The sequence below is a fragment of the Monocercomonoides exilis genome (assembly GCF_001643675.1).
Source record: "Monocercomonoides exilis strain PA203 chromosome Unknown scaffold74-111510, whole genome shotgun sequence".
NCBI lineage: Eukaryota > Preaxostyla > Oxymonadida > Polymastigidae > Monocercomonoides > Monocercomonoides exilis.
The window spans coordinates 1-27,043 of record NW_027150619.1 but is presented as its reverse complement, the minus strand read 5'-3'; the positions used below and the strand labels follow the sequence as shown (position 1 = coordinate 27,043).

Genomic DNA, 27,043 nt, shown 5'->3' with positions numbered 1-27,043 from the left:
AAAACAATTAATCTGATCCAATCAACCATTACAAAAAAGGATAATTGATAAAGCTTTGATTTGCTCTTCAGTCGCTTGGCAAATATACAAATAGAAAAAACTGTGGTGTGCACATTCGAAATGCCTATGCTTTGGGGGTTAATATTCACTCAATTACTTTTAACTTTTTGTGTTCGTTTTTCGAATAAATATGAATAATTAAGCTGCTTTCTGGCTGTGCCATATTCGAAAAAATGCAGAAATTTTCCATTATTGAAAAATTTACTGGTTTGTCAGAATTGTTGTGTTTGAATTTGTGATGGTTGAATTTCTTTCTTTCTTTTTTTTAATTGAAGAATTGTTTTCTGAGCTGGGAAATTGCAAGGAAGAAGTGCAAAAACAAAAAATAGAGGAACTTTATGGACTAATGGACAAGATGGATAAAAAGGAATTTAAATCTATTTTCTCAAGAGAATTGTTCGACAAAATTGGTAAAATGCTTGAAGCAAACAAACTATCGTTGGAAAATACGATTGTGCTATCGAAGTTTATTGGATTCTGCAATTCATTACAAGGGCTTTGCATCGAAAGTTTTGACAGTTCTTTGTTGGGCACAAAATTTGAAAAGATGATAATTGAAGAAAATAAGAAGAAAGAAGGAAAGAACGAGAAGCTGCTTATTGGGCTTTGCGAATGCTTTCTTGCACTAAGTTACGACACCTCATCAGAATTGATACCAGTATGTGTGCCTTGCCTTCTGAAAGGCGCCTTGAATAAAGAGGAAAATGAAGAAATTCAAAAAGAAGGGGAAATGGCTTTATTAGCTTTGAGTTGTGTTGACCAATTTTATGTATGAGCATTGTTATTTCCTTTTTGATATTGTTATTATTTTTCTTATCTATTACCAGGATTTGAGGCAAGATCTGTATTTGAATGAGATAAAAGAAATCATCACATATCATAAGGAACATCGAAATCTGACTTGTCTTGCCTATCAGTCTATTTGGAAGTTTTTGGTTTTTCGATCGATTAACATTCATTGTTTTAAAGTTGTAAGTTTGAACGAACTGCATTTTTTGAAAGAGGCAGCAAAAGAATTGGAGGAGCTATCGAAGTGCGTGGATTGGAAGAAGAAAGAAGTCGAAGAAATAAGCAAAGAAGAATCGAAAAAAGAGCTTATTTTAATGAGATGGATTGAAATACTAGAGATTTATTTTCTCTATTGTAATTTGTGGAATGAAGAATATGTTAGTCTTTTCAGCAGCATTGTTCAGGTATCTCGAGCAGCAAGAGAAAATAAAAGAGAAATTTGCTATTGGTGCATTTGTTCCTTGAGAAGCGCAGCAAAAAATAGAAATGTGAGAGTTGAAGACTTGCTGAAAGGGGGAGCAATTGATGTGGTTTTGGAGGAAATGAATCAATCAACTTTGGATGATGCAATTATTTGGAATTGCTTGAATTTCTTTTTGAATATTTCAAGAAGATTGAAAGAAAAGGAGGATGATGAAAAGGAAGAAGAGGAAAGAAAAGAATTGAAAAGAAAGATATTTGAAAAGATGGAAGAAAAAGGATTTGAAGATTGCGAAATTGGATTTAGTTATTTCTTATACAATGGTATATATAATATGAAAAGTTTCTTTGAAAAACTCAAAGATTGTTTTGTTTATCACTAAATAAGTTGTTTTTTTATTCATTTCACAAATTTTTTTAGCGAACATTTGTTCACTTTTTGCTTTATAAAGTTAAACCAATTTTCTTTTTCTGAATATTATTTCGTTTGACATAAAAAATCATTATTTTTTAAAAGGAGAGCTTGTGTTTGAAGTGAAGAATTTATTCATCGCTCAACCTTGTGTTTGTTTAATTATTCTTTTTCTTAATTTAACTCTTAAATATTATCGACTCGAATTGACTTTGGTGAAGTAACTTGAGTCACTGATGCTTCAAAATTATGTATTTGCTTCAAGATCAGTGAAAATAAAATGGAGAAAAGATCATGAGTTTTTTATTGTAAAATACACCAATAATAAGACTTTATAGAAAAGTTACGATCATTCGATTTCGGAATAGCTTTTTATCATTAAAATATCACATTTATTGCAAACAGATTAAAGACAAACTCAAAAAAGATCACTTATATGTCATAGTTAAAGAAAAATATTCTCTTTTCTGAATTATCAAATTTATTAAACTTTTTCATAAATCACATTTTTCATATGAAAAATGTTAATTGTCTTTTTTCTATTTAAAGTTGTTATTATTTAAATGGTGAAAAAAAATGAAAAACATCAATTTTATTTATTAAAATGAATTTCTTTCCTTTTTGAATAAGGTCATATTTTTATCAGAGCTCTTTTTTTTGTTAGTCCCGAAATTTAACGAAATGAAAAAATCTAAAAAATTATATAAAAAAATACAAAACTCGAATCTCATTTGAGTTTGACTTTTCATTTTCCCTTTTCTAGCTCAATTTCATCAGATGATTCTATCTCAAAATCGTTTTCATCTTGAAGAATTTTGAACTTTCTTTTAAGCTTTTTTGTGAAATTTATTGTTTCATCAATTTCTTCATCAGAAATGTTTTCTTTTTCATTTTCCATTACGCTTTTCTTTTTCAAATAATCATCCCACTCATTTAGCAACTTTTCTTCAGATATTTCTTTACCGTAGAAGTCAAATCGATTTTTATGTGAAGGAAGAGGATAAGTCGATGATTGAGGAAGATTTATCAGATCTTTCCCAGATGAGTCTTTCAGCACGCTGCTGCATTTCAAAGCTCTTTTGTTGACTGAATGTTTAAGCGCTGAATCAATTGATTGCTGTAGTGCTTCTGCAAAAGCTGTTTTTTTTCGCTGCTGAAGACGACGAAGAAGGTGCTTCGTATTGCGAACACATTTCTGACTTCAGAACGGCAAATACACCTCGGTCCAGTGGCTGGCAGATGTGTGTGCTGTGAAAGACGAATGTCACAATATCCATTTTCTTTTTATAACTCTCGCCAGATCGTTGGATTTGAACGAGAAACGTGGGAATCAATCAAAAGCAAGCAGTGAAATTCTTTGAGTGACATGCGTTGTCTTCTTTCTTTGATCGAAGGGAGAAGAATTGTAGCATAAAATTTCTGAATGTCAAAGATTCCATCCATCCGCTTTTGTTAGGACATATCCCAAGTTTTGGAAAACTAAAGATGATTCAAGTCATCAGGAAATCTGAGACTTATCCACAGTATCACTACCTTCAGTTATTGACCATCAGAAGCAATCGACGCAATCAATATGGATCATGTTATCTGCGCTGCAGATTTTGTGAAAGCATGCTTGACATTTGTTGGATAAACAAAATTCCGATTGGAGTTGTTTGGTATCCTGAGCGATGACTCGTCACATTGAAGATGAGAACACTGTTATAATAATCGGTAAGATGAAATCCTTTGAGCATATCATACCAGGGTCTCAGAACTTGTTGATGCGACACAGCAAGCTTGTTTGAATAAAACATTTTCAACTTTGAAATTTTCAGCTTGGGATATTTTTTTTTGCTTGTTTTTGTAGAAGACAACGGAAATAGAAACCTCAACATCGAGTGTTCACTGGTCTTTTATCATTAAGAACATTGTCAATCAAATTTTTATATGTTAATATATAAATGTTTATTTTGGAAATCACATATTATTTAGGTGTAATGATATTTCATAGATTGTTGATTTTTTGGAAATGATTTTTCATTCAAAAGAAAAATTGCAAAATAATTGTTTTTTTAACACAAACGTGGGCGATTATTTTTGAAATCATTAATTTTTTCGTAGTGTTCATTTTCTAAAGGTTGTTTGAAACTGGGAAGAGTTTTTCTCTCCAATTTATGTATTTATCACATTGTTTGATGAGCAAATCTTTTTGCTCATATAAAGATGTTGTTGTTTTTTATAGGCCTTTTCACTCTTCAGCGTTCTTTTGTTGATATTCAAAGTGAATTCCCAAACGAAAATTTTTGTTTTTGAAAATATGTTCACTGAAATAATCACCCATTTTGAAAAAATTTTGTTCAAAACCTCCAACCAAAACAAAGTTTCAAGAATTATAATGAAGAAAATGTCCGTTCAAAATGAAGCATATTCGGTTATATCAATTTCAAGTCAAAGCAACCAAATATTTTCGAAAAAATGATGCAGTTTGCGTAATTAATAAAATAAAAAACAAACAAATAACTAACTTTTTCTTCAAACATTCGTTATAAATAAGATGATATATATTTTTTGATGAATATTGCTCTATATTGCACTTAAAAAGATTTTTTTCAATTTTCGAATAATTCAATATTTGTTTTTATAAGAGAATGTCATATTTATAATTATTCGATTGCAGATAAGTTTGAAACATTATTGATTTTTCCATACATGCAAATATTCTGTTCCAAATCGACTTTCTCATGTATGCAAATGATAAAATTTGAAAATCAAGAAAATTATTTGATAAAATTTGTTTCATTCTTCACATTCAAATATTTTTCTCTTTTTTTAATTAAAATTTTCCTTTTTTTTCAAACATGAGAATGAAAGATTTATAATGAAAAGGTTAGGTAAGTGGGCAGATAACGACCGGTAAAAAAATTAGATTTACATGTTTTTATATATATAGACTATTACTAATGAAACCAATTATGATATTTCTCAGGTGATTTTCGAATTACAGTGATTCAAAGCTGAGAAAACCTATTTTTTTTAAATCCAACAGGAATTTTTATTTTGAAAGCTTCCTCACTTTAAATAAAAAACCCTTATCAGTTAAATAAACAAAAGTTTTCGTTAAATATAACCCTAATAAACACATTGACAATGGATAAATCTTTATTTCCGAAAAAAACCTAAAAGAAAGTTTCTCTCTTTTTTATCTTAGGGGTTTGATCATTAATTTTTGATAAAAATTGCTTTTTAACCACAAAAAATATTCAGTTTTTTAACGAATATTTCTCCTTTATGTGAATTATTTCATCAGTGAATTAGGTTTTCAAATGTCAATAGTACTTCTTATAGACAATTTTTATACCGGTCGCTATGTACCCTCTTACCGTTTGTTACTCTCAAAAAGTGTTTTATTAATTGATTTTTTCTTTTTCTTTTCATTTGTTAAAAAAACAACAATATTTCAAAAATTTTTTTCAAAAACTAAAAATTGTGCAGAAATCATAAATATTACATTCGAATGAACAATCATCGTATGCTCATGTGTATTTTGCAAGAATATCTGAATTGGTTTCAAACGATACTCCTAAATTGATCAAAACAGATATAACAAACTTTATGAATTAACCTTTATTTTATACTGCTTAATTTGAAAATTGATTGTGCAAATGAATTCAGAATCATTGATTTCGTTGATGTCGGATCTTGAAGCATGTGAACAAGGCTTTATATCTTTTGTATTTGTTGACTTTTTGTGAAAAAGAAAATGAATGATAGAAATGAAATTGCGGAGCATTTTGAAAGAATAGCGTATGGAAAGTGTTTTTGTTTTGAATGAAATTGGTTTTTGGACATGCAACAGAGAGAAGGTTGGAGGAGAGCATTTTGATTTCACGGAAGAAGAGGTTGTGTGTGCCGCAAACGTTATGAGAAAAATATGTGTCAAATGGTCGAACGAAAAAGAGGTTATAGTTTTATGCTCAGAGCTTCTTCGATGCCTCTCAGCAAAGAACTCGAATGGGCTGGGGAGCAAAGTCTTTTTGAGAGTTGTTCGAGCCATATTGAAGGCAAGAGCAGAAGAGTCATCTGTAAATATTTCTCAGACCATTGTTGCGTTGTGTATGTATTTTTATTTCCTCCGAGATTTGATTTTTGCAATGATATATTTTTCGTTTGTTTTTGGAATGGGTGTGTAGACGATAGCTTATCGCCAGATGTTGAAATTTCTGGATTTATCGATTTGGAAATGCAACTACTTCGGTGTGTTTCATATGATTGTTTGTTTCTCGCGTTTTTATTGGTTCGTTGCCTTTTCTATATATTCTCGAACACAACACCACGCGGAGAAAGATTTTCACGCCAGAAAAGTGTGATCTCGAATGGGTTTAACTTCCTCTTGAAATTGGCACAAAGCAATGAATCTGTGATGAGCATCAGCTTTGCACGTGAAGCGCTGGTGCTGATGCATTCGCTTGTTCCCCTCTGCTGCGGGAGTGAGGCGGGAGTGGCAATGGGTCTGATGGCAGAGGCAATTGCAGCGAGGCAAGAGAAAGTGTATCGAGAAATGTTGTGTGAAGAGCATGTTCCGATGCTCATTTTGCAGACACAGGGAGAAATGCTACAGCGGCATATGGATCAGAAACAGAAACGAGAAGGGAAAGAAGAAGGGAAAGAAGAAGGGAAAGAAGAAGAGAACAATGAAGCAGATAAGTGCGAAGAGTGGGAGATTTGGAAAAGAGTGTTTAATTTGGTGTATGGAAATCTGGTGCAGGAAATGGAACTGGCTGTGGAAGACATGGGGACTGGAGAGAAAGGAGGAGGAAGAGAAGAAAGAAGAATGATGGAAGAGAAAGAAGAGAAAGAAGAGAAAGAAGAAGTGGAGGATGGTGATGGAAAAGAAGCAGACATGGAAGCATTTATGTTTGGGGAAGAAAAGCAGGGAAAAGGGGAAGTAGCAAGTTTATCTGCACATCATCTTCAGCCACTTTTACGAGGCTTGCTGTTGGAAGATGAGGGATTCAGAGTGTTTTGCTGTGAGATGCTGAATAAGTTGCTGAAGCCGAAAGAAGAAGAGGAAGATCAGATGAAAGAGCGGATGGAGAAGACGAATGAATTGGGGAGGAAAAAAGAAGGAATGGAAGGAAATGAGGAAATTGATCAAAAGCGGAATGGATCATTGTCAAACTGTGAAAAAGGAAGAGAAAGAGAAAAAAGGAAAGTGAAAAGTAGGCAAAAAAGCAGCAAAGGCAACAAGAAAGAGAAAGGAAAGGCAAAAAGAGGAGAGGAAAGGCAAAAAGGAGAAGGAGATGAAGCACTCAAAATTGGATCCATGGCTTATGAAGAAAAAAGAGAAATAGGAGAGAAAGAAGAAAAAGAAGAAAAGCAGAGCAGACGGAGAGAAATGAGAAGGAGATGGGTTTTATTTGCTGCAAACGGAGGTTTTTCCCAAATTTCATGTGCTTTGAAGCGAGAGCTGCTGAACAGGAAACAGGAAGCATCTGAAGCTTCTGAACAAGGAATGTGCGCATATGAGTTGAATGCTTGCTGTTCTGCTTCTTTTTCACCATCTTCTCCTCCTTTTCCTTCTTCCTCATCATCACCATCAACCTCATCTTCTTCTTTCTTTGTTCCTCCATTCAATTTAGCTGAGTTTTATGCCTTGTGCATCAGCTGCTCGATTTGCCATTTGAAAAGCTATTTCGATGTTTTGAATGCTGTTTTGCTGTTCATGTGGATTGCAGACACGAAAAATGGGGCTAATGTGGAAGTTTTGGAGAGACTATTTGTAGCTTTGAACGAAATAGTCCGAAAGAACAGTTTGTGAGCAAGTCACAATTATTTCCCCTTTCTTTCTTTTGATGCGGGGAATTTTTGTTGGTCCTTTTCTTTTTCTTTTTTTCTTTCTTTATTTTTTCTGTTGTTTGGCTTCTCTTGCTTTCAATATCATTTTCTTCCATTTTTCGTTCGAATGCCATGTTCAATCTCTCTTTTCTTAATTAACGACTCTTTCAGATTTCCAAAGTTCTGTTCTTCTGTCTGCTTTGACGAGCAAAGAAGCACTGTCTTCTTTTCAGTCTGTTTTCTTGTCTTCCCACCCGCTCAGCCAAAACATGCTTCTTCATCTTCTTTCGGGCTCTCTGAAGTCTGTCAGACAGAATTTGATTTCTGAAAGACTGAAAACGAATTCATTTCGTTCTTCTTTGTCTTCGTTTCCATCATCTGCTTCTTCCTCTTCTTCCTCTTCATCATCTTCATCGTCAAATTCTTGTAATGTCCCAACACTTCTTCTTCTTCACTCACCACAGCCTTCTTCCCTCAAATTGCCAAACTTTCTGCGGCCTCTCATCAAGCAGTCACTTGCAGAGCTTCTTTATTATTCAGTGTGCAACAATCGAACTTCCTCTCGTGCTGCTGTGTCTGACGCGCTGAGTGTGCTTTCTGTAATATTTGCAGTGTCACCGCAGATTGCAAAGAGCTTTGCCTGTGGAAGTGTGATGGAAATGCTGAAGAAAATGAGGAGAAGCGAAGAATCTGGGCGGAAAAGTGAAGCATCCAATGAAGAAGAAGGAGGAGAAGGAGAAGGAATGAAAGGAGATAAAGGAAGAGAGGATGAAAAAGGAAAAACAGAATCTGTGTTTGAGAGCAAAGTGTGCTTTAAAGAAGAGTTCGAAAGTGTGGCATCAAAAGCAGCAGAATTGTGTGTGGTTTATATACGCAATGTTGAGAATACAGAACAGCTCATGAACTTGAAAGTGGAGGAAGAGATTGAAGAAGAAGAAGAAATTGCGATTGAAAGAATGAAAAGAGGAGATGCGGAGTGCTGCTATGCTTCGTTGTGCGTCTTGAGTAAGCTGCTTGTCTTGAACAGAGATAAACCATCAGCCAAGAAGGAACTTGAGAGCAACAGCGAAAAATTGGCAAAAGCGTTTTTCAAATGTGTTGCAGAAATCAAAGAGGAAACACTGTTCTTTGAGCGTCTTCCATTTTTGGATGTGCTTGCTGTTGGCCTTCTTTCTGTTCTGGGCGAAAGAGCGCAGTTGCTCAACCGTTCGATGCGCAAGCATGTCCGCGAGTTTGTTTTGAGAGCCATTTCTGTTCCTGAGTCTGTGCAGAACAAGATGGATATGCATTTTGAGAGGCCAACAAAAGAAGCAGTCCTTGATCAGCCTGAGGAAAACAAGAACGAAGTTGCAACCAGAGATAGATTTGATATGGTTATTTCTGCGAAGGGGCTGTTTGATGAGGATGATGGTAATAATTTTGCAAATGTCAATCCTTTTGATGATGATGATGGCTTTGAGGAAAGAGAGGAATTGCCTGAAAGAGGAGACATGAGAGATGGGACGAATACACAGAATGAGATTCAAACAGTTTCCGATGGAGGAGATGCAAATGGCGATGAAGTTAAAATTCGATCATTATCATCGTCTTTGTCATCGTCTTTGTCGTTATCGTCTTCTTCTTCTTTCGAAATTCATTCACATCATTCAATCCTTTCGCTTGATGGATGTTCTTGTACTGTCGATGTTCTTTCTTGTTTGTGCTCATCAACAACAAAGTCCTTCGCTCTCAATTTGAATTCAAATGACTATTCTGAACTCAAAAGCTGCTTGCAGACTTTTGCGCCAATCTGTTTGGCATGCCCATCGTTGGCAGCACGCTGCATATCGAATGTCACAGCAGCTCTGGAGGAACTACGAAGGGTCAAATATGATGTGTATATTCAGACGGTCGAGCAGTTGGCTCACTCTTCTCAGGAACAGTTTGACTTCTACACAAAATCAAAAATGAGTGTTGCGATCTGCCGCTGGTTGAAAGAAGACGTGACCAAAACCGAGCGAGTGGAGCTAACTCTGCACTTGCTGTGCAACTTGATCCCTTCATTTCCTTCTGGCTTCAACGCAATCTATTATTGTGCTGTTCGAGAGGATGTATTCAAATACATAAGCTATCCGTTTGAGATGCTGTTTGAGAGAGAAATGCCTCAATATAGTGAGAAAGCGAAAGAGTTGGCTGAAACTTTATTTATTCGCCTGTCATTGGCAAGGCAGCAATTCTCTCTGTTGAAGAATCATTCCACTCTTTATAGGGAATATTCTTGCACGCTCAACATAGCAAAGATGCGAAATGGGATGTTGGCAGTTTGTTTTGCGATGTTTGATTTAAAAGTGTCAGAAAGAACTCTAAGTGAATTGATGCTGCATTTATGTTTGAACGTGTTGGCGGGAGATTCGAACAGAAAGAACAAAAACGACAGAGAAAACACATACTTCAAAGAGAACGAGGAATCGATCTGTGCAATGTTTCTAGGAATGGCAGACATGTTTGAAAAAGGTGTGAATGAGACCTTTTTTTATTGATTTTATTCTGTTTATAAATGAATCGTTATTCTTTTATTTTTGCCTGTTCATATTTAAATATTCGGATTCTTTAAATTTCACGCTCTGTAATTTGTGTGCATTATGAAACGTTTTTTAGGTCATCGTTTCGCAGTTGGAAAGCTCTTTGCTGACAGAAGAGCTTTCAAATTGATTGAAACATGTTGCAAGCAAAAGCTTCATCCATATACCCTGAGCAGTATCGGGTTGTTTTTGAGGGATATAGCGAGACACTGGTCAGGAAAGTTAAACATCGATTTCATTCAACTGCTTGAAATTTGGGAAAGAGATGTGAAGAAAAGCATGAAAGCAATAAAGCCACATTTTCGTGAAGTGCTTGGGATTGTTTGCTTGGACATTGCAGTTTATGGATCTTTTCATTCGATTCCTCTTGAGGTGTCCAAAAAGTTGATGGAGTTGGGCTCAAAAATACTTGCAGCACCAACAATTTTTGTTGCTGAAGCTATGCATAAATGGTCTCCGTCACCTGTACTGTTGAGTTTGAGTGCTGTAACATTGCACATGAATTGCATGCTTTCTCTTGGCACATCTTATTATCGCTTGGCAGTGTACAATTCTTTGGTCAATGCTATTAAATATGCAGATAAGCATCGGCTTTTGAGGTATTTTTTGGAGGTGATGGAAGAACAGGGGATGGAGGATGTCATCTGTGCGAAGTGTTATTCAGATGGTTGGATAGAATCATTCAAATACCTTGTTTATGCTTTCATGCGTTTCAAAAAGGCTGAAGGGTGAAGGGATCAGTCATGCTAAAGGAATTTGTTTGTTTTTTCTCTTCACAAGCACGTTGCTTGCAGATGTGCTGCCTGCCAAAATGATTTGTTAAAATATGTTTATTCCTGTGTGTTTTTCAAGATGGAGTTCAATAACACTTTCTTTTCCTTTCTTTTCCTTTCTTTTCAACATTATCATTTCATGGTTTATGTTGATTATTATTGTAATTTATTGCAGTTATTATTATTTGATTCGCAATAATTGTTAAATAATACAAAAAAATGAGATTCATAGGAGCAATTAGAATTAATCCAAACAAACATGTGTCATCATTTCTTTTCTATCTAAAAATTTCTAATTTATTTTTTAGCAAAGAGTTTGTGTCTGGCAGCACCCAGCTCAAAAAGAAAGGGGTGGAGTTTTGATTAAATACTGCCCAATCTCCAAAGCCATCTTCCTTCATCTTTTCAAAGATTTTTTATCATTCTCACTTGCTGTCAATGAAAACTTCTTAAGATGGCTGTCATTCTTGCATTTTAAATCTCTCCTCAATTTTAAAAACCAAAAATACTCATTTATCATCAAAATCTATCTCACAATAATCCACTCTTTATTCCTTCCATTCCATTCTGTGCTTTCTATTTTTTTCTTTTTCTCCGTTTTCTTTTTCATCTCATCTATCTTTCTTTCAACCACCATGATCCAACACAACAAATTTGCAATGACACCTTTCAAATCTTTATAGTTGTGAGATCTATGGAAAATATACTCTTAAGTACAGAGATTGGAGAAATCAGTCGCATAATTATGCTTCTGGTGATATTTGATTTATTTTTTGATGTCTTTGGAACTTAATTTCTTAGAAAAATATTTTTATTCTGAAAATTCAAATATTGAAGATAGAAAAAATAACTTATTTTTCCCTTGAATTTTTTAAAAATGGGAAAATATCCATAACATTTTTTTATCGGTAAAATTTTTTTATTTTACGAATGTCTTTTGCAGGAGAAAGAAAATAAAATTATAAGTAAATGTTGCGAATTGCTCATATTTTTGGAATTTATCAACAGTATTTTGTTGTTGAATTCGATTATGTCTTCTCCGAACGCTGTTGGAATTGATCTTGGAACAACATATTCGTGCGTTGGTGTATGGAAGAATGAAACAGTAGAAATCATCCCTAATGATCAAGGAAATAGAACGACTCCGTCCTGGGTTGCTTTCACTCCAACCGAACGATTGATCGGCGATGCTGCAAAGAATCAAGGAAATATGAATCCAGAAAATTCGCTCTTTGACAGCAAAAGAATGATTGGACGCCGTTTTAGTGATAATGAAATTCAAAATGATATGAAGCATTGGCCATTCAAAGTTGTTGATCGTTCGGGAAAGCCAATGTATCAAGTCAAATACAAAGGTGAAACAAAAGAATTTTCACCAGAGGAAATCAGCTCAATGGTCCTGTCGAAAATGAAAGACATCTCCGAAGTTTATCTTGGACACAAAGTCACAGAAGCTGTTGTGACTTGCCCAGCATACTTCAACGATAGCCAACGCCAGGCCACAAAGGATGCTGGAACAATTGCAGGGCTGAACGTCCTCAGAATCATCAATGAGCCAACAGCATCTGCAATTGCCTATGGTTTGGATAAAAAGAAAGAGTCGGAAATGAACGTTCTCATTTTCGATTACGGAGGAGGAACTCTTGATGTCTCTATTTTGTGCTTGGATTCTGGTGTCTTTGAAGTTAAAGCTACAGCAGGAGATATTCATTGTGGTGGTGAAGATCTCGACAACATCTTGACTCACTACATGGCAGATGAATTCAAGCGAAAGTACAAGAAAGACATGATGGGCAACTCACGTTCTGTTGGGCGCCTGAGAACAGCTTGCGAGCGGGCAAAGAGGGCTCTGTCAACATCCACCCAAGCAACCATTGAAATTGATTCTCTGTTTGAAGGGTTGGACTTCAACTCTGTCATCACCCGTGCAAAGTTTGAGCAGCTGTGCGAGTCAGAATTCCGAAAGTGCTTGGACCCATTGGATCGTGCGATGCTGGACTCAAAATTGGACAAATCACAAATCAATGAAATCGTTTTGGTCGGAGGTTCAACTCGTGTCCCTCGTATTCAGCAATTGATTCGTGACAGATTTGGAGGAAAAGAACTGTGCAAGTCCATCAACCCCGACGAGGCGGTTGCATATGGAGCAGCGGTACAGGCAGCAGTGCTGAAGGGAACGATTGGGCAGAAAGGGGAAGACCTGCTGTTGTTGGATGTGACCCCACTTTCACTGGGGCTTGAGACGGCTGGGGGCATGATGACAGTGCTGATCAAAAGGAACACGACGATTCCGTGCCACAAGACGGAGATGTTTACGACGTTCAGCGACAACCAGACGGGTGTGGAGATCAAAGTGTTTGAAGGCGAGCGGGCGATGACGCAGCAGAACAACCTCCTCGGCACCTTCCATCTGGACGGCATAGCACCAGCACCAAGAGGTGTGCCGAAGATTGAGGTGACGTTCGATATCGACGCAAATGGCATTTTGCAAGTGGCAGCGGAGGACAAAGCGACGGGAAGGAACCAGAAGATCACCATCACCAATGATAAAGGCAGGCTGAGCCAGTCAGAAGTTGACAGGATGGTTGCTGAGGCAGAGCGGTTCAAAGCGGAAGACGAGCGAGTGAAGGAGAATGTGGATGCGAAGAACAAGCTGGAATCGTATGTGTTCTCGCTGCGTAACACTCTGAGCGAAGGGAAGATGGCAATTCCTGAATCTGACAAGAATGCGCTGGAAGGCAAGCTGAAGGATGCGATTGAGTGGCTGGAATCGATCCACTCGAACACAGCCATCACGAAGGAGGAGTACGAGAGGAAGCAGAAGGAGCTGGAGGACTTTGCCAACCCCATCATGATGAAGGCATATCAGCAGCAGCAGCCACAAGGACAGCAAGCTGGTGCTCCAAAGGATCAAAGCAGCAATCCGTTTTTCAACCAGGCACAGATGGGCGGTGCTGGTGCAGGATTGGGCCGTTCTGGATTCTCTTCATCGCAGAATGCTCCTCCACCTTCTTCTTCTTCTTCTTCAGGACCGAAAATTGAAGAAGTTGATTAAATTAAGAATTGGGCAAAGATTAAAGATCGATTCATGTCTGTTTACAAACATCTTTTTTGTATTTTTATTCTTTTTGTATTTTTGCAAAAAAGATGCATAAATATATTTTTGAGTTGATATTTTTGATCATTTGCCACGAAGCACGCTTAACAAATGACATTTGGCTTTATTTTGAAGATTATCCCCAGTTTTTGATATGAAATAAAATTCAAATAGTAATACTCATTTTTTCCCCCGAAATGTGACGTTTTTCAAAGATTTGCCTATGAATGAATTGAATCATAATTTCCTAGAATTTCATTTGAAGAGGAAATTCAAAACTGTTTTCAACTTCATTCACTCATAAACTTGTGATGCATCGCTATAACTACAACTTTTCTCACAATGTTGTTCGCTTTCAAATTGCAAAATCTTTTCAGTTTATATTTTTCGAAAACATTTTCATTTTTTATTTTGAAGTAAAAGAGAATGAAAGAAAAATAAAAAGCCTCAATTGAATCTCATTCAAAAAGTGTTCTGCATATTTCATTTAAAAAGAAACGATATTTCGCAAAAAGGAGCAAAATAATTGTATTCTTTTACCTTAAATAATATTCTTAAATGAAACCAAAAAATGATAAATTAATTCATTTAAATGCTAATAAAGCAGAAAAGACTCACATTTCCCTCTTCTGAATAAATTCTCAAAAGCTAACATGTCAATTTATGATTTATTTGTTTTGATTCTGTGTTTGAACTGTTGTAATTTATTTACAAAATTATGATGATTTTTTTTTGAAAAAGTTTGTGTTTAAAATCAGCCAATTCATCTTTCAAAAGAGATGATGGGCAAATGAAAAAAATATAAAAAGTTATAAAAGGAAAAACTGAAGTGTCATTCATATCATCTATACAATTCAGGAGGTCCAACTCTGTATTCGTTAGATGTGTCTCCTCTCCTTCCGGTTCCAGCTCCTTTTGTATAATAATCATTATAAGAAGTGTGACTGCGTCTTCCACCACCTCCTCCTTCATAAGCCGCAGAATTTGGATTTGTTTTGTATTTATCACTTACGGTGCTGATAATTCCTGGATGGCTGTTGGACGATGATGGACGAGATGATGTTGATCGATAGGAATTTCTTGACGGACCTTCTTGATAGCTGTATGATGACTGTTATAACAACCATAAACCCAATAAAACAAAGCAATTCATATTACAACTTTAGATAAAAATCGACAAACTGCAGTCCTGCCATACGGATCATCAAAAATATCACGATAGCTTGACTTATCATAATTACCAAAACCTTTTTGGTTATTTCTGCTCCCAGAACGAGAATATGGAGAAGAATATCCAGATTTTCGGAAATCATTCTTTTATTTTTTAAAGCAAAATAAACGATCAAATAAAGATAAAATTGACCTAAAAATACATTTGAATCAAATTTTCCTCTCAATGAATCATCAGATGGATATGACCCAGCAATGAAATGCAGCAATGCAATAATGAATAATAACGAATTCATTATTACAAAACAAAACGTAAAAGCTCCAAACTGTAGATGACAATTTCATAAAAAATCATGTCAAATAACAATCGCACAGAATCCACGAAATGAAGCTCCCTCAGATTTTAATCAATATCGTAAAATTATAATAAGATATCAAAAATTCAAATAGTCACTATAGCTTTGATATTCATCTATTTTAATAAAAACGATCTAGATCTTGCCTTTAATTTATTTTGAAATTTTGTTTTCTTAATTTTTTTCAAAAAGGAAGGATGTGTGCATTTTTTTTTACAAAAATAACTTAAACATTTTGATCAATATCAAAATGATTTAATTCAATATTTTTGGAAACAAGCAAATGAGCATTGAAGAAGATGAATTTTCATCAAATTTAGGGAAAATTGAGCATTGGAACGAGATATATGAACAAGAGATTATTAATTACAAAGATCATGGAGATGTTGGAGAAATTTGGTTAGCTTTCCTTTTTTGTCTTTTGAAAGTCCGATTATTCCTATATTTTGAATTTTTTTTAGGTTTGGCGAAGATACACAGTGGAAAATAATACAATTCATCGAAGACGTTTTGGATCTAGAAAAATCAAAGACAATTTATGATGTTGGCACAGGAAATGCCGCATTTTTGATTTCAATGGCATGAAAAATCCATCTTCAATTGCATTTGTTAATATTTCTTTTAGGCAGAAGAAGGATATTTAAATTTGTACGGCTCGGATTATTCTCCTCATTCTATCCAGCTTTGTGAGTCGCAAATTTCTGATAAAAAGAATGAAGGAAAAATTTCATCTGATGTTAACATTATTGTTGTTGCTGCTGATTTTCTGAAAGATGACATTCTGAATCTGTTAAAAGTGGAACCATTCGATGTTTGAACCAATTTTATATTGAAAATTTCATTTAATTTTAACAATAACTCAAACAAATGCATTTTTTTTAACATTCAAAGGTTGTGCATGATAAAGGAACGTTTGATGCAATCCAACTGCGCCCTGGAATTGACAGAAATGCTTACTACTATTGTTTGAACAACTTATTCATTGTAATTTGTTTAAGGATTTTTTATTTTATTTTATTTTCCCTTCTTCCTTTCATATTTTGAAATTCGTGTAAAGCACTATGTAAATGTGTAAAGCAAGGCGGATTATTTATAATTACGTCGTGCAATTGGACAGAAGAAGAACTTATTCGTTATTTTGTTCGATCAGAAGATAAAAACGAGGAGAAATGTGAACATCAAAAAGAGGCAACAACTGAAGCGAAAAAAGATTCCAAAGAAGACAAAAAAATGACGGAGACAACTGGATTTGCTGTATTCAATCATATTCCACACAAAACATTTGAATTTGGCGGCAAAATAGGAAGTGTTGTTTCGACCGTTATATTCAAGAAATTGTGAAGAGATTGGTTAATCCTTTTAACACAAACACAATTTTTGTAAAATATTAAAAATATTCAAATGTGAAAATATTTAACAACTCAATAAATTTTTAAATTGACTTTACAAAATTCTCAACTCACAGCAACTATTTTTTCTTCTTATTTCACCATCTTTATCAGCGATAGGAGTTCTTTGATTCCTTCAATTTTCCTGATTGCCCATTAATATCTCAACATTGGAAAAGCGCATAAATCAAATATTTGCTTTATTCTTTGCAAAGATTCATTTATTGACTCAAAATAGAATAAAAAGAAAAGAAAGGAAAAGAAAAATAAAAGAAAAATAAAGAAAAGCAGGTTCAAGATTCAACAGAAGACGAATTGAAAAAAAAGAAGGGTGGAAATATGATTTTATCCTCTTCAATGATGCAATTTCGATCTTTCTTTGAAGCGAAGAAAGGAATCTTTTCTTCAATGCCAACAGATTGAGAAACAGAATCAACAAAATACTCAGAAGGAGAGAATGATTGCCAGTGTGAACCAGAAGAGGAGAAGACACGCCAAAGCAAATGCAGATGAAAACACACTCAGAGAAGAATCTTTCCGTCTTTGCAGATGGGCAGAGAGGGAAAAAAACAGGTCTCAGCAAAACACCATCTGTGAATGAGGCAGAAAAGAGGATGTGTTTGGGCGATGTCTGAACACTTGCTTTTGGCTGGCTCGGAGAGTGTTGCAGCACACAAACAGAATGCAGCTGGAGGTGCGACTGCTCAGAAGACAAGGGGAAAAAATAACATTGTTGCGCGTGAAATGCATCAGACCAGACAGAAGCAGAAGAAGAAGGAGAAGAAGATGATGATAATGATGAATGCAAAGAGCCACAAACACGAAACAAATGCAGGATTTGATGGACAAATCATCCCATCGAGCAGCACAGAACTGCATGCTGTCTGGTGCTGCCAAGTTCCGCCTGGTGCTGTGAAAGCTCTTGCCTTTTCCAGAAAAACCCACATGTTCAGAAGGATGTCTGTGTGCGTCCTGTGCTGAACTGATGAAGAGCAAACAAAACACTCGATTCGCGATTGCTGTGCAGCTGCAACTGATAAAAACGAAAATCTTGTTCCTCAAGTCCATTTCTTCTTTGTGTTTTCTGAACCTGACTTTTTCTTTGTTTTCATTCTCTTTTCATTCGTGAAGTCTTCTCTTTGTATCCCCATTTGCCTTTTCCTTTTTTGAAGCATCGTCAACTGCTGCAACAATTACCACCACGTTCCACTGGCATCTGCAGCTGTGCCACGCCCTTCCTGTGCCATCGCGCCCATAGATGTGGAGTGATACGAAAGGAGACGATGGTTCCCTGCTCGAGTAAACAGACAGCACTTCCTTCAAGGGCTTTCAAGAGTCAACGATGCCAATCGGCTCAGTCCCGTTAAATTGTTGGCAAACGTTGTCTGAGGGCCAGACACGAATATTCGAATGGGACTTCTTGTGCAACTCCAAAAAAAAAAAGAATTGTTTATAAGCAGGATAGCTGCGCACAAACATGGGCAGAAGCGAAACCTTCCTTAAAAATAAAATATAAAGCAGATTCTTTTGGGTGCAACCACATCGCTTAAAATTCTGGGGGGAGGAGGAAATGGAGAGAAAAAGGAGAATAACGATTTGCAATCCACTTGGCGCAGATGGGCGCCGATGGAAACGCAAAAGCGAGTGAAATGCAACGTCATCGCAGATTGTCGAGATAGCGTCTGCGGTGCATGTGCAGGAACGAGAACAACGAGAATGGATGCTACGGCTTGAAAAAAAAAAATAAGCTGCTCATTCACAACATTCGAAAGCAGACAGCCCATGAAGTCATGCAGGAATTTCCATTTCGGCCAATTATCAGCATTTCGCTGCAAAGTCTGCTTCCCTTTCAGAAACGCTCAGCGCATGGCGGAAATGCTCAGAAATTGGTTCAGCGAAGAAAACAAAAGAAAAAGAAAAATAATTATTATTCCAATGAGGATCAAAAAACATATTTTTTTTTTAATTTTTTATTTTTCAAATCTATCAAAAAAAAGGCGCTATTTAACGAGGGGTGAGAAGGGGCAGGAGAGTATTTGGATGTCATGCGGCTTTAGCTCAGCGGTAGAGCAAGTGACTGCAGATCACTAGGTCACCGGTTCAATTCCGGTAGGCCGCTTCTTTTTATCTTTTTCCAAATTCAAATTCAATTTTATATTTCTCTCGTCACGCTGCGTGGCCAACAAATACATGAAAGAAAGCCATTAGAAGTACAACAGTAGATTTTTATTTTTTATTTTTTTGAGAACTGGGATAAACACATCTTTCGCTCCATCCTCTCTTCCCCAACAGCAAAACAAATGACAAAAATAGCAAAATTGAATGGAAAACCAGTCTGGCAACGCGCTCCACCTGCGCCCTGCCCCCCTTCACTGCTTCCCCAGCCCGCTCTTGCTCCGCCGCACCTGCACCTCCAGCGCATCCAGCATCCCGTCTTCCCGCGCCCCCAGCCCCGTCCCCTTCCACCCGCTCTTCACCAGCAGCCGCCACCCGATGTTCTCCCTCCCTCCTCCTCCTCCTCCTTCCAAACCGCCACCCACCTCCGCGGCCACCCTCTCGTACATCGGATGCACCACCCCTCCTTCGCCTTTCCCCTCCCCTTTGTCTTCTCCATCGCCTTTCCCCTCGCTCTCCACCGCTCCCCCGAACTGCCCCACCTCCACCCCGCCTGCCTGCCACCGCCTCCCCCGCCCCCGCCGCTTCTTCGCCTCCTCCACAGCCACCTCCCCGCGGTTCATGCTCCCTTCCACCGCATCAAACAGCCGCAGCGTCAGGCTCACCCCCACCGGCAGCGCGCTGATCGGCACCTGCGTCCCAGGGATCAGCAGCCGCCGCGGCAGACGCCACGGAGCGTGTGGGGGCACAGAAGAGTTCGACGCCCTTTCCTTCTTTTTCTCCTCCTCCTTCTTCACCTGCTGCTCCACCCACTCCACACACCGCATCACCACCTTCTTCGCCCACCCCACGTCGCACAGCACTCCCGTCGGCAGCCGCACCACCGGATGCAGAAGCCCAAACACCCGCCGCGCAAACAGATGTTCCTCCCGCTGCGCCTCCGTGAACCAGGACGGGAAGAACGCTGTCGTCCCAAACAGCTCTGCACAAAAATGAGAGAGAGAAAAAAATAAAATGAAAATAAAATGGAGAAATGAATATCTTCTGCAACTCAACACCAGCCACTCTTCCTCTCACAAATTTCTTCCCCTCACAAATTTCTTCCCCTCACAAATTTCTTCCTCTCACAAATTTCCTCCCCTCAATTTCTCCACTTCCACCATTATCATCAGTTACAAGGCACACCATAAAACGACACCCCATGCTGGTTGTACTGCTGCATCTCCTTCACAACAGACCTCAGCGACGGAAGCGACGACAGACGCCCGTTTTCTGCAGACGCACACGCGGCGGAGATGTTCTTCACCTCAATGTGCCGCATCCCATCCGCTGCACACAAGCAGATAAAATATGAAAGAGAAATAAATAAATGATAATGATGATGATGATAATAACCTCACCATGCCACAGCACACCTTTCCCTTTCGAATTCGACGTAAACCCAAACAGCCGCGCAATCTGGTGCAGAATCTTCCGCGTCTGCCTCTCCATCGGCGGCAGTGCAAACGGCAGCGTCGGCACAAACAGCGGCGGCAGCCAGATGCACTCCCCGCCTCCACCCTCGGACAGCCAAGCTCTCCACCTGATGGCCATCCAGCGGAGGATGACCATCCAGTGGAGGAGGTGTGCATCTTGGAGGGCAGTGCACAGCTGATGCACACACAGACCCAAACGGCACAGGCGGCACAACAGGTGACAGCGCAAAGTAGTCGCACGGCACAAGCGGCGGCACAAACGGGAGCGTGCGCAGTGGCCGGTAAGTCGGGAACACAGAAAGAAGAAGCGAGGAGAACGGAGCCGCTGCCCCGCCCTGCTGCTGCTGCTCCTCCTCCTCCAACCCTGAACCCGCCTTCCCCCTCTGCTCTGCCCCATCTGCCCCATCTGCCCTACCCATCCCCAGCCCAAAGTGCATCCCCTCCATTTCCTCCTCTCCCCTCTCCAAATCTTCCTCCCCTTTCGCTTTCCTTCCATTTTCTCTTTCCCTTTCTCTTTTCTCTTCTTCAGCCTTCACCTGTCTGTCATCCTCTTTCAGCCACTCCACAATCCTCACTCGCACAAACAGCACTATCGCTGCCAGCATCGTGTAAATGCTGTTCGGCACAAAGTCACACACAGAAAACGGAACAATCTGCCAGTCGCTGAAATAATCCCACGAAAACACCCCCAAAGAAGAGGAAGAGGAAGAGGAAGAGGAATGTGAGGGGGAAGGGGAAGTAGAAGAGGAAGGGAAAGGGGAGGAAATTGTTGGTGTTGAAGCTGATGGAAAATGTTGCATGAGAAGCGTCTTGGGGATGCGCAGCAGGAGTGATTGCTGGAAAACACTCGACGCGTCGCTTCCAACTTCATCCTCGACCCTGCAAATCGCCCCATTCCTCCCACCTTGCAAGCCAGCCCCACCCAACTCCTTTCCCGCTTCCTTCTTTGCATTTTCTTTCTCCAAATCGTCAAAATACCCATAAGCATACTCCTCCTCGCCCTCCTCGCCCTCCTCCTCCTCTTCCTCCTCCTCCTCCTCTTCCTTTTCTCTTCTGTTCTCCCCCGCTGTGCTCATCTGACCTCTCGGCGGCAACAGCAACGGTAATGGCAACGGAGACGGCGGTGGTGGAGGCAGCGCCGAAAAGCTGATTTCCTCCTCCAAACACTCGTCATCGCTCCACGCCTCTGTGCTTGCGTGTGTTGGCGAAGAAGGCGCTGCCGGAAGCATCTCCCCATCAAACCCTTCTGTGCCCTGGCTGCATTGTCCAACTATATCCCCTTTCTCTTCTCCTTTTTCCTCCTCCTCTCCCTTTTCAGCATCACCCACAAACAAGTGCGACTCTGCGGTCTGTTCCGAAACTCGCTCGCCCCACAATGACTCCGAAGCGCTCCTGCGAGCCGAATCCTCCTCCAAATAGCCTGAATCCGATGATGATGGCAAAGAGACCGCCTGCTTGTAGGCAACAGTTTCTGCTCTTTTCGGCACCACACGCACCTCAACCCCTTTCTCCTCCACCCACCTGAACACATCCCAAACACTCAGCACATGCCGCAGCCCCGGAAGCACCGATGAAGCACTCGACGCATTCTGGTGGCTCAGCGGGCACAACGACCGCACAAGCCCTGCATGGCTGAATGGCTCCTCCTTCCCAGCTGCAGGGAACACGCTCGACAAAGCAACACTCCGCCCAACAGATCCCAGAGGAAAAAAAGAGGAAGAGCGAGAGGAAGAAGAAGAGGGAGAAATCGAAAAGCGCTCCAAAAGAGACGCAACAGAGCGCTCCTTCCTCAGCTCCGCAAACCCATCTCTTTTCTCCACAACCACAATCTCTGCAAATTCCCTGAAGACCTCCGGATCAAACGACGAAACAGTGAACTCCCTCGGCGCTCCGCTCATCGGGGCCAGGTCAAGGTCGATGTCTGCAAAGGCATCTGCGCTGCCTGCCTGCGCTTGCGCCTGCTGCCCACAAGCCTGCCCAGCTGTCGACAGCGAAGAAGACACCAGGCCCTGTGCCGCCTGGAAACGGGGGATGCGGCTTGTGCTCCGTGCGCCCGAGCCCGAAGAATACTGAAACGACGAGTGCCCCGATGGCGGTGCTCCGCCTCCTTCGCTCTGCCGCCCCGCTTTCGTTTCCGCTCCTTCCGCGGAAGAGCAGCTTTCGCAGTGCCCCGGAGGTGGCTTCTGCGGATCCAGCAAATCCAGAAGCGAAGGCGCGCCTGATCGGCGTTGCACAGGCACAGGCACAGGTACAGCTTGTTGCATTATCCGCGTCGGTGGCTGTGGTGGCTGTGGTGGTGGCTTGTATGGCGAAGCGGGCAGCGCTGTCTGCGCCTTGAAAGGCAATGGCTGCTCCCTCGCCGAGCTTGGCCCGCCTCCTAGAGGCACCCCTGCACCTCGAATCGCGGCGCTCAGCCCATGCTCTCCATTCTGCCGCTGCGCCTGCACATGTGGCGGTGGCACGCTCGTCGCGACCGTGACTCCGCCAATGCTGCTGGCACTGCTAGCACTGCTGGCGAGGCTATAATTGTGCTGCTGCTGTTGTTGCTGTGGAGGCAGCATCGACGACAAAATCGGTTCGCTGGAAAACGCTGCACCCTGTCCCGCCGGCTCAAGCAGCTCTGATACCGATTTAACATCTGCCTCTACAAGCGGCTCGCGCACAGATGGGATGTACACAGACTCAAACTTCTTCTCCTCCGCGCCGCCGTGCGGCCGATATCGTTTTCTTCCATTTCCGCGGAACCGGTCTCTCTTTCCGCCGCGTCTTTCCCGGCCGTTCTGCACATAACTCATCTGAACGCCAGATAATATCCTTCCAAAAATACTTCGCTTTTGCTGTCCCGGCACAAGCAAAAACAAAAAATACAAGCAACCAAAACAAATAATTGAAATCGGCAGAAGACGAGACACTCACCAAAATTCGATGTCACGGTGCTGGGCATGCAGCGGCAAAACGCTGGAAGAAGGAAAACGCAAAAGTGTGTGTCGTGGCAAATTGAAGAAAAATAGTATGGAAATGTGTTTTTCACGATTTTCTGTTCTTGCTGCTGTTGAGGCGACTGTTGTGCAGCAATGTCTGACGAGGTGTGGGGCGGTGCAGAATTCTATGTTTTTTGAACATGTTTAAAAAAAAATAAAATTTTTTACTTATTCCTATATATGTATTTTATTTGTTTATTTTGTGTGGGCTTTTCTGGGCATGAACACGAACGGTTGTGTTTGTGGGGTGTTGTGGGACTGGGGCATCGGGGTTGCAGGGCAGCAGGCTGAAAGCGCTGGGGAATGCGGCGTACCAGCGGAAAGAATATGCAGAGGCGATTGAGCTTTACACGCGCTGCTTGGAGGTTGAGGGAAGAAACCATGTGATATACTCGAACCGGTCGCTGTGCCACTACTGCGCTGGGGAGTACGAGGCAGCGCTGCGGGATGCGGAGGAGTGCATTGGGCTGGCGGCGGGGTTTGTGAAGGGGTATTCGCGGAAGGGGAATGCGCTGATAAAGCTGAAGCGGCTGGAGGAAGCGAAGGCGGCGTTTGAGCGGGGGCTGGAGATAGAGCGCGGGAACGAGGCGTGTGTGACTGGGGCGAGGGAGGTGGAGATTCTGATGGGGAGTCGGGGGCGGGAGGAGCGGAAAGGGTGGCAGAAGATATTTGACAGGGGAATTGAGATAGTGGAGCGGCACCCGCTGATGCAGCGGTACGGGTGCGAGGCGGATCTGTATGGGAAGATAAGGATGGTGCAGTCGCTGGAGAGCTATCCGGAGATGATGGTGAGGGAGGACGAGCGGCTTCGGAAGGTGGAGGCGATAGCGAGTGGGGCAGATGAAGAGGAAGTGTGGAAGATAGGGACGAGCGGGGGCAGGGGTCGTCGGGAGCGAATCCGCATGGGCACAGCTGGTCGGGGAGGGGGTCGTTTTTGGCGGGGAGGAAAGGGGCAGGGGCAGGGGCAGGGGCAGGGGCAGGGACGAGGGTGACGAAGACGGAGGAGGAAGAGATGATGGAGTGGCTGGGGATGCAGTGGGTGGGAGACGGGGAGGCGAGCTTGGAGGATCGGCGGCACTTTGAGGCGGAGGCAGCGAAAGAGAGGGGGAACAAGAAGTACAGGAAGCGGGAGCTGGGAGAGGCGGCGAGAGATTATGTGAGGGCAGTGGTGAAAGACAGGAGTGGATGCTGTATCGGCTGAATCTGGCAGCAGCGCTTGTGGAGATGGCGAACGAGGCGGGGAAGGAGGCAGAGGGGATGGAGCAGAGGATGGGGCGGGGGAAAGGGAGCGGTGGGGAGAGAGGGCAGGGGAGCGGATGAAAGAGATGGAGGAAGAGGAAGAGGAAGAAAGGAGAGAAAGGGAAGAAAAGGGGGATGGAAAAGGAGAAGGAGAAGGAGAAGGAGATTGTGATGGTGATGGCAATATATCGATTGGGTGTGATGAGATTGAGGTGACGGCAAAGAGTGTGGACGCGCTTGTGGAGGCGCACGGAGCGATGAAGGAGCTTGTGAAGGTGATGGAGAAGGCGGGGAGCAGGGAGGAGAGAGTGGAGCAGGGGAGATGGGAGGGGCGAATGGGGTGAATGGAGCTCGCGAGGCGTATGGGCTGGAGGCGCCGTCTCTTTCGTCGGCAGCGCTGCAGCTTGTGCGGCATCGGCGACGGCTGCTTCGTGCGGCGCTGTCTATTTCAGTGCAGGCAGTGAGCATGGGGGTTGGGGGCTTTTGTGGCATTGGGGAGACAGACTGCTCATCCACTTCCTTATCTGCATCTCCATCCACATCATCCCCATCCACATCATCCCCATCCACATCATCCCCATCCGCATCATCGCCTGCTTTGGGGTCAGTGGGCTCAGCAGGGTCGGTGGAGGGTGTTTTGGCAGGGGAGGAGCAGAAGGTGGAGGCAGGGCAGGGCCAGGAGGCGGAGGAAGCAGGAGGGCACTTGTGTCCTGCTTGCTCGTGTTCTGCGCGTGTGGCACTCCCGTTTGGGATTGTGCTTGTGCTGCCGCGTGTGGCGTCGGTGCAGGCGCAGGCGCAGGTGCAGCAGATGGCGCTGCACTCGCCGCTGGACCACATTGCGAAGGGGTGTGCGCGGATTGGGACAGTGCTGAGCCAGCTGGGATACAACAAGGAGGCGCATTCGGTTGTTGTGCAAGGGCTGCAGGTTTACAGGACCGAAGAGCTGGCGCGGAAAGAGGCAGAGGTGCGGGAGATGCTGCACAACGCCGAGGGGTAGCTGTGCTGTTGGGGAACGGGTGTTGCACGGCTTGCCCAAAAGAAAGAAAGAACTGATGAAGGCGGATTCAAAACCCCTATTGATGTGATTTTCTCTTTTTCTATTTTTCAATTTTTTTGTTGTTTGCCTGGCTGCATTTTGCTTTTGCCAGTGCCTGCAAAGTGCAGCGATTATTGGCTGCTTGCTTTTTTCTTTTATTTCTTTGCGCGCAAATCGTATTTATTTTTATTCGAAAAACACTTCAAATTTGAGTTTTTGTTTCTGGGGCAGAAGCCTAAGGGACTTTTCGCTGTTGGAATAGAAGGCTGTTGAGGCGTATCTGCATGTCTGTATGTCTGTATATCTGAGTGTTTGAGTGTTTGAATGTCTGCATTTCAATGTTATGGAACAGGGAAAAGCATCATTGAACAAATTTGAAATGAATGAAATTATATTAGGAAGTTGATGCTAATTATTATTAATATCAGTTTTGGATATTCAAAATTTAAGTAATCTATTTGGGTCATACGAGTTTTATATATTGTTTTTAAGTTAAGAACTTTCCGAATATTTTCAATTTTCCAAATATTTTTCCACAATTTTAATTTTCGCAAACCAATATAAATTTTTTGATATCATCAAATCAAAATTATTTCTTAGATGGGGCAGACATCATCAAAAAGTTTTCCAACTCGGACAAGGCGACGAATTGTTATTCAGCTCTGCGTTGTGGAAAGGATAGATGTATTGGGCCGAGCTCACTTAACGGTATTTAATCGTAATTTTTTAATGGATAAGTTGTGCAAATTGTTTCATGTTTTATTTTGCAGAAATGCTTGAATTGTTAAAAGATTGTAGTGATCCATTGCAGATATTGGTACATGAAGATATAAATGAATTAACGGAAGAAATAGATGAAGATCAATTGTTTTCCATATTAGATGATAGAACGTTCAATAAAATCAATGATTTAATCGAAAATATGAAAATTTCAAAAGGAAATGCTGCATATCTGTTGAAATGTATCGGTTAACAAATGTTATATGATTGCATCTCCTCTGGTTTTCAAACCTCTGCTTCGAAAAAGAATTGAGAAGTTAATAATTGAAGAAGAAAAAGAGCAGAAAACGGAAGAGAAGAGCGAATTTTTGATAGATCTGTGGGAAGGTTATCTTTTGCTGATTGAGGATGTTTCATATGAATTCATTTCGATCTTCAAGCCTTTTGAAAGTTGCTTTAAATAAGGAGGAAGACATTAAAGCACAAAAGGAAGTCGAAATGGCGCTGCTTGCTTTGAGCCACATTAGTTCAATGACGGTATAAACTTGTTTGCTAAATTTGTGATGTTTATTATTTTTTGTTTTTAAAAAATAGAGAATCGAAAAGGATCAATTTGTGAATGAAATCAAAGAGA

General features: G+C 40.9%; 8 protein-coding genes across 8 annotated transcripts; 6 read left to right on the top strand and 2 right to left on the bottom strand.

The window, feature by feature from the left end:
* Positions 1-233: 233 nt before the first annotated feature.
* On the top strand, positions 234-1,905 carry MONOS_14832 (uncharacterized protein; the record flags this gene model as incomplete). The annotated part of the gene is made up of 5 exons (XM_067867667.1): positions 234-267; positions 336-829; positions 888-988; positions 1,037-1,575; positions 1,787-1,905. The coding sequence occupies 5 exons, from the start codon at positions 234-236 to the stop codon at positions 1,903-1,905; spliced, it is 1,287 nt and encodes a 428-aa protein (XP_067718725.1).
* A 3,518-nt stretch (positions 1,906-5,423) lies between these two features.
* MONOS_14831 (uncharacterized protein) lies at positions 5,424-11,071 on the top strand (the record flags this gene model as incomplete). Its single annotated transcript, XM_067867666.1, has 6 exons — positions 5,424-5,467; positions 5,520-5,776; positions 5,854-5,917; positions 6,008-7,473; positions 7,670-9,991; positions 10,136-11,071. The coding sequence occupies 6 exons, from the start codon at positions 5,424-5,426 to the stop codon at positions 10,789-10,791; spliced, it is 4,809 nt and encodes a 1,602-aa protein (XP_067718724.1). The 3' UTR covers positions 10,792-11,071.
* Positions 11,072-11,726: 655 nt separating this feature from the next.
* On the top strand, positions 11,727-14,336 carry MONOS_14830 (putative cytosolic heat shock 70 protein). The gene has a single exon (XM_067867665.1). The coding sequence runs from the start codon at positions 11,863-11,865 to the stop codon at positions 13,885-13,887; it is 2,025 nt and encodes a 674-aa protein (XP_067718723.1). The 5' UTR covers positions 11,727-11,862; the 3' UTR covers positions 13,888-14,336.
* A 318-nt stretch (positions 14,337-14,654) lies between these two features.
* Positions 14,655-15,422, bottom strand: MONOS_14829 (uncharacterized protein). Its single transcript, XM_067867663.1, has 3 exons — positions 15,303-15,422; positions 15,112-15,243; positions 14,655-15,040 (listed from the first exon to the last, which is right to left on the bottom strand). The coding sequence occupies exons 1-3, from the start codon at positions 15,393-15,395 to the stop codon at positions 14,771-14,773; spliced, it is 495 nt and encodes a 164-aa protein (XP_067718722.1). The 5' UTR covers positions 15,396-15,422; the 3' UTR covers positions 14,655-14,770.
* A 316-nt stretch (positions 15,423-15,738) lies between these two features.
* On the top strand, positions 15,739-16,796 carry MONOS_14828 (putative Methyltransferase-like protein 10; the record flags this gene model as incomplete). Its single annotated transcript, XM_067867662.1, has 5 exons — positions 15,739-15,854; positions 15,917-16,034; positions 16,081-16,266; positions 16,347-16,419; positions 16,513-16,796. The coding sequence occupies 5 exons, from the start codon at positions 15,739-15,741 to the stop codon at positions 16,794-16,796; spliced, it is 777 nt and encodes a 258-aa protein (XP_067718721.1).
* A 253-nt stretch (positions 16,797-17,049) lies between these two features.
* MONOS_14929c1 (uncharacterized protein) lies at positions 17,050-18,767 on the top strand. Its single transcript, XM_067867769.1, has one exon. It carries the CDS (start codon positions 17,441-17,443, stop codon positions 17,822-17,824), a length of 384 nt encoding a protein of 127 aa, XP_067718720.1. The 5' UTR covers positions 17,050-17,440; the 3' UTR covers positions 17,825-18,767.
* Positions 18,768-19,212: 445 nt separating this feature from the next.
* On the bottom strand, positions 19,213-23,228 carry MONOS_18388 (uncharacterized protein; the record flags this gene model as incomplete). The annotated part of the gene is made up of 3 exons (XM_067871403.1): positions 19,213-19,940; positions 20,144-20,258; positions 20,406-23,228. The coding sequence occupies 3 exons, from the start codon at positions 23,226-23,228 to the stop codon at positions 19,213-19,215; spliced, it is 3,666 nt and encodes a 1,221-aa protein (XP_067718719.1).
* Positions 23,229-23,358: 130 nt separating this feature from the next.
* On the top strand, positions 23,359-25,968 carry MONOS_18387 (uncharacterized protein; the record flags this gene model as incomplete). The annotated part of the gene is made up of 5 exons (XM_067871402.1): positions 23,359-23,519; positions 23,698-24,299; positions 24,365-24,595; positions 24,660-24,878; positions 24,929-25,968. 5 exons carry the CDS (start codon positions 23,359-23,361, stop codon positions 25,648-25,650), a joined length of 1,935 nt encoding a protein of 644 aa, XP_067718718.1. The 3' UTR covers positions 25,651-25,968.
* Between the last annotated feature and the right edge of the window lie 1,075 nt (positions 25,969-27,043).

Coding starts and splice junctions, on each gene's coding strand:
- MONOS_14830 (XM_067867665.1), top strand. CDS start 11,863: ATGTCTTCTCCGAACGCTGTTGGAATTGATCTTGGAACAACATATTCG.
- MONOS_14829 (XM_067867663.1), bottom strand. CDS start 15,395: ATGAATTCGTTATTATTCATTATTGCATTGCTGCATTTCATTGCTGGG. Junction 15,244..15,302: donor GAGGAAAATTTGATTCAAAT/GTATTTTTAGGT, acceptor AAAAAATAAAAG/AATGATTTCCGAAAATCTGG. Junction 15,041..15,111: donor ATCCGTATGGCAGGACTGCA/GTTTGTCGATTT, acceptor TTGTTATAACAG/TCATCATACAGCTATCAAGA.
- MONOS_14929c1 (XM_067867769.1), top strand. CDS start 17,441: ATGAGGCAGAAAAGAGGATGTGTTTGGGCGATGTCTGAACACTTGCTT.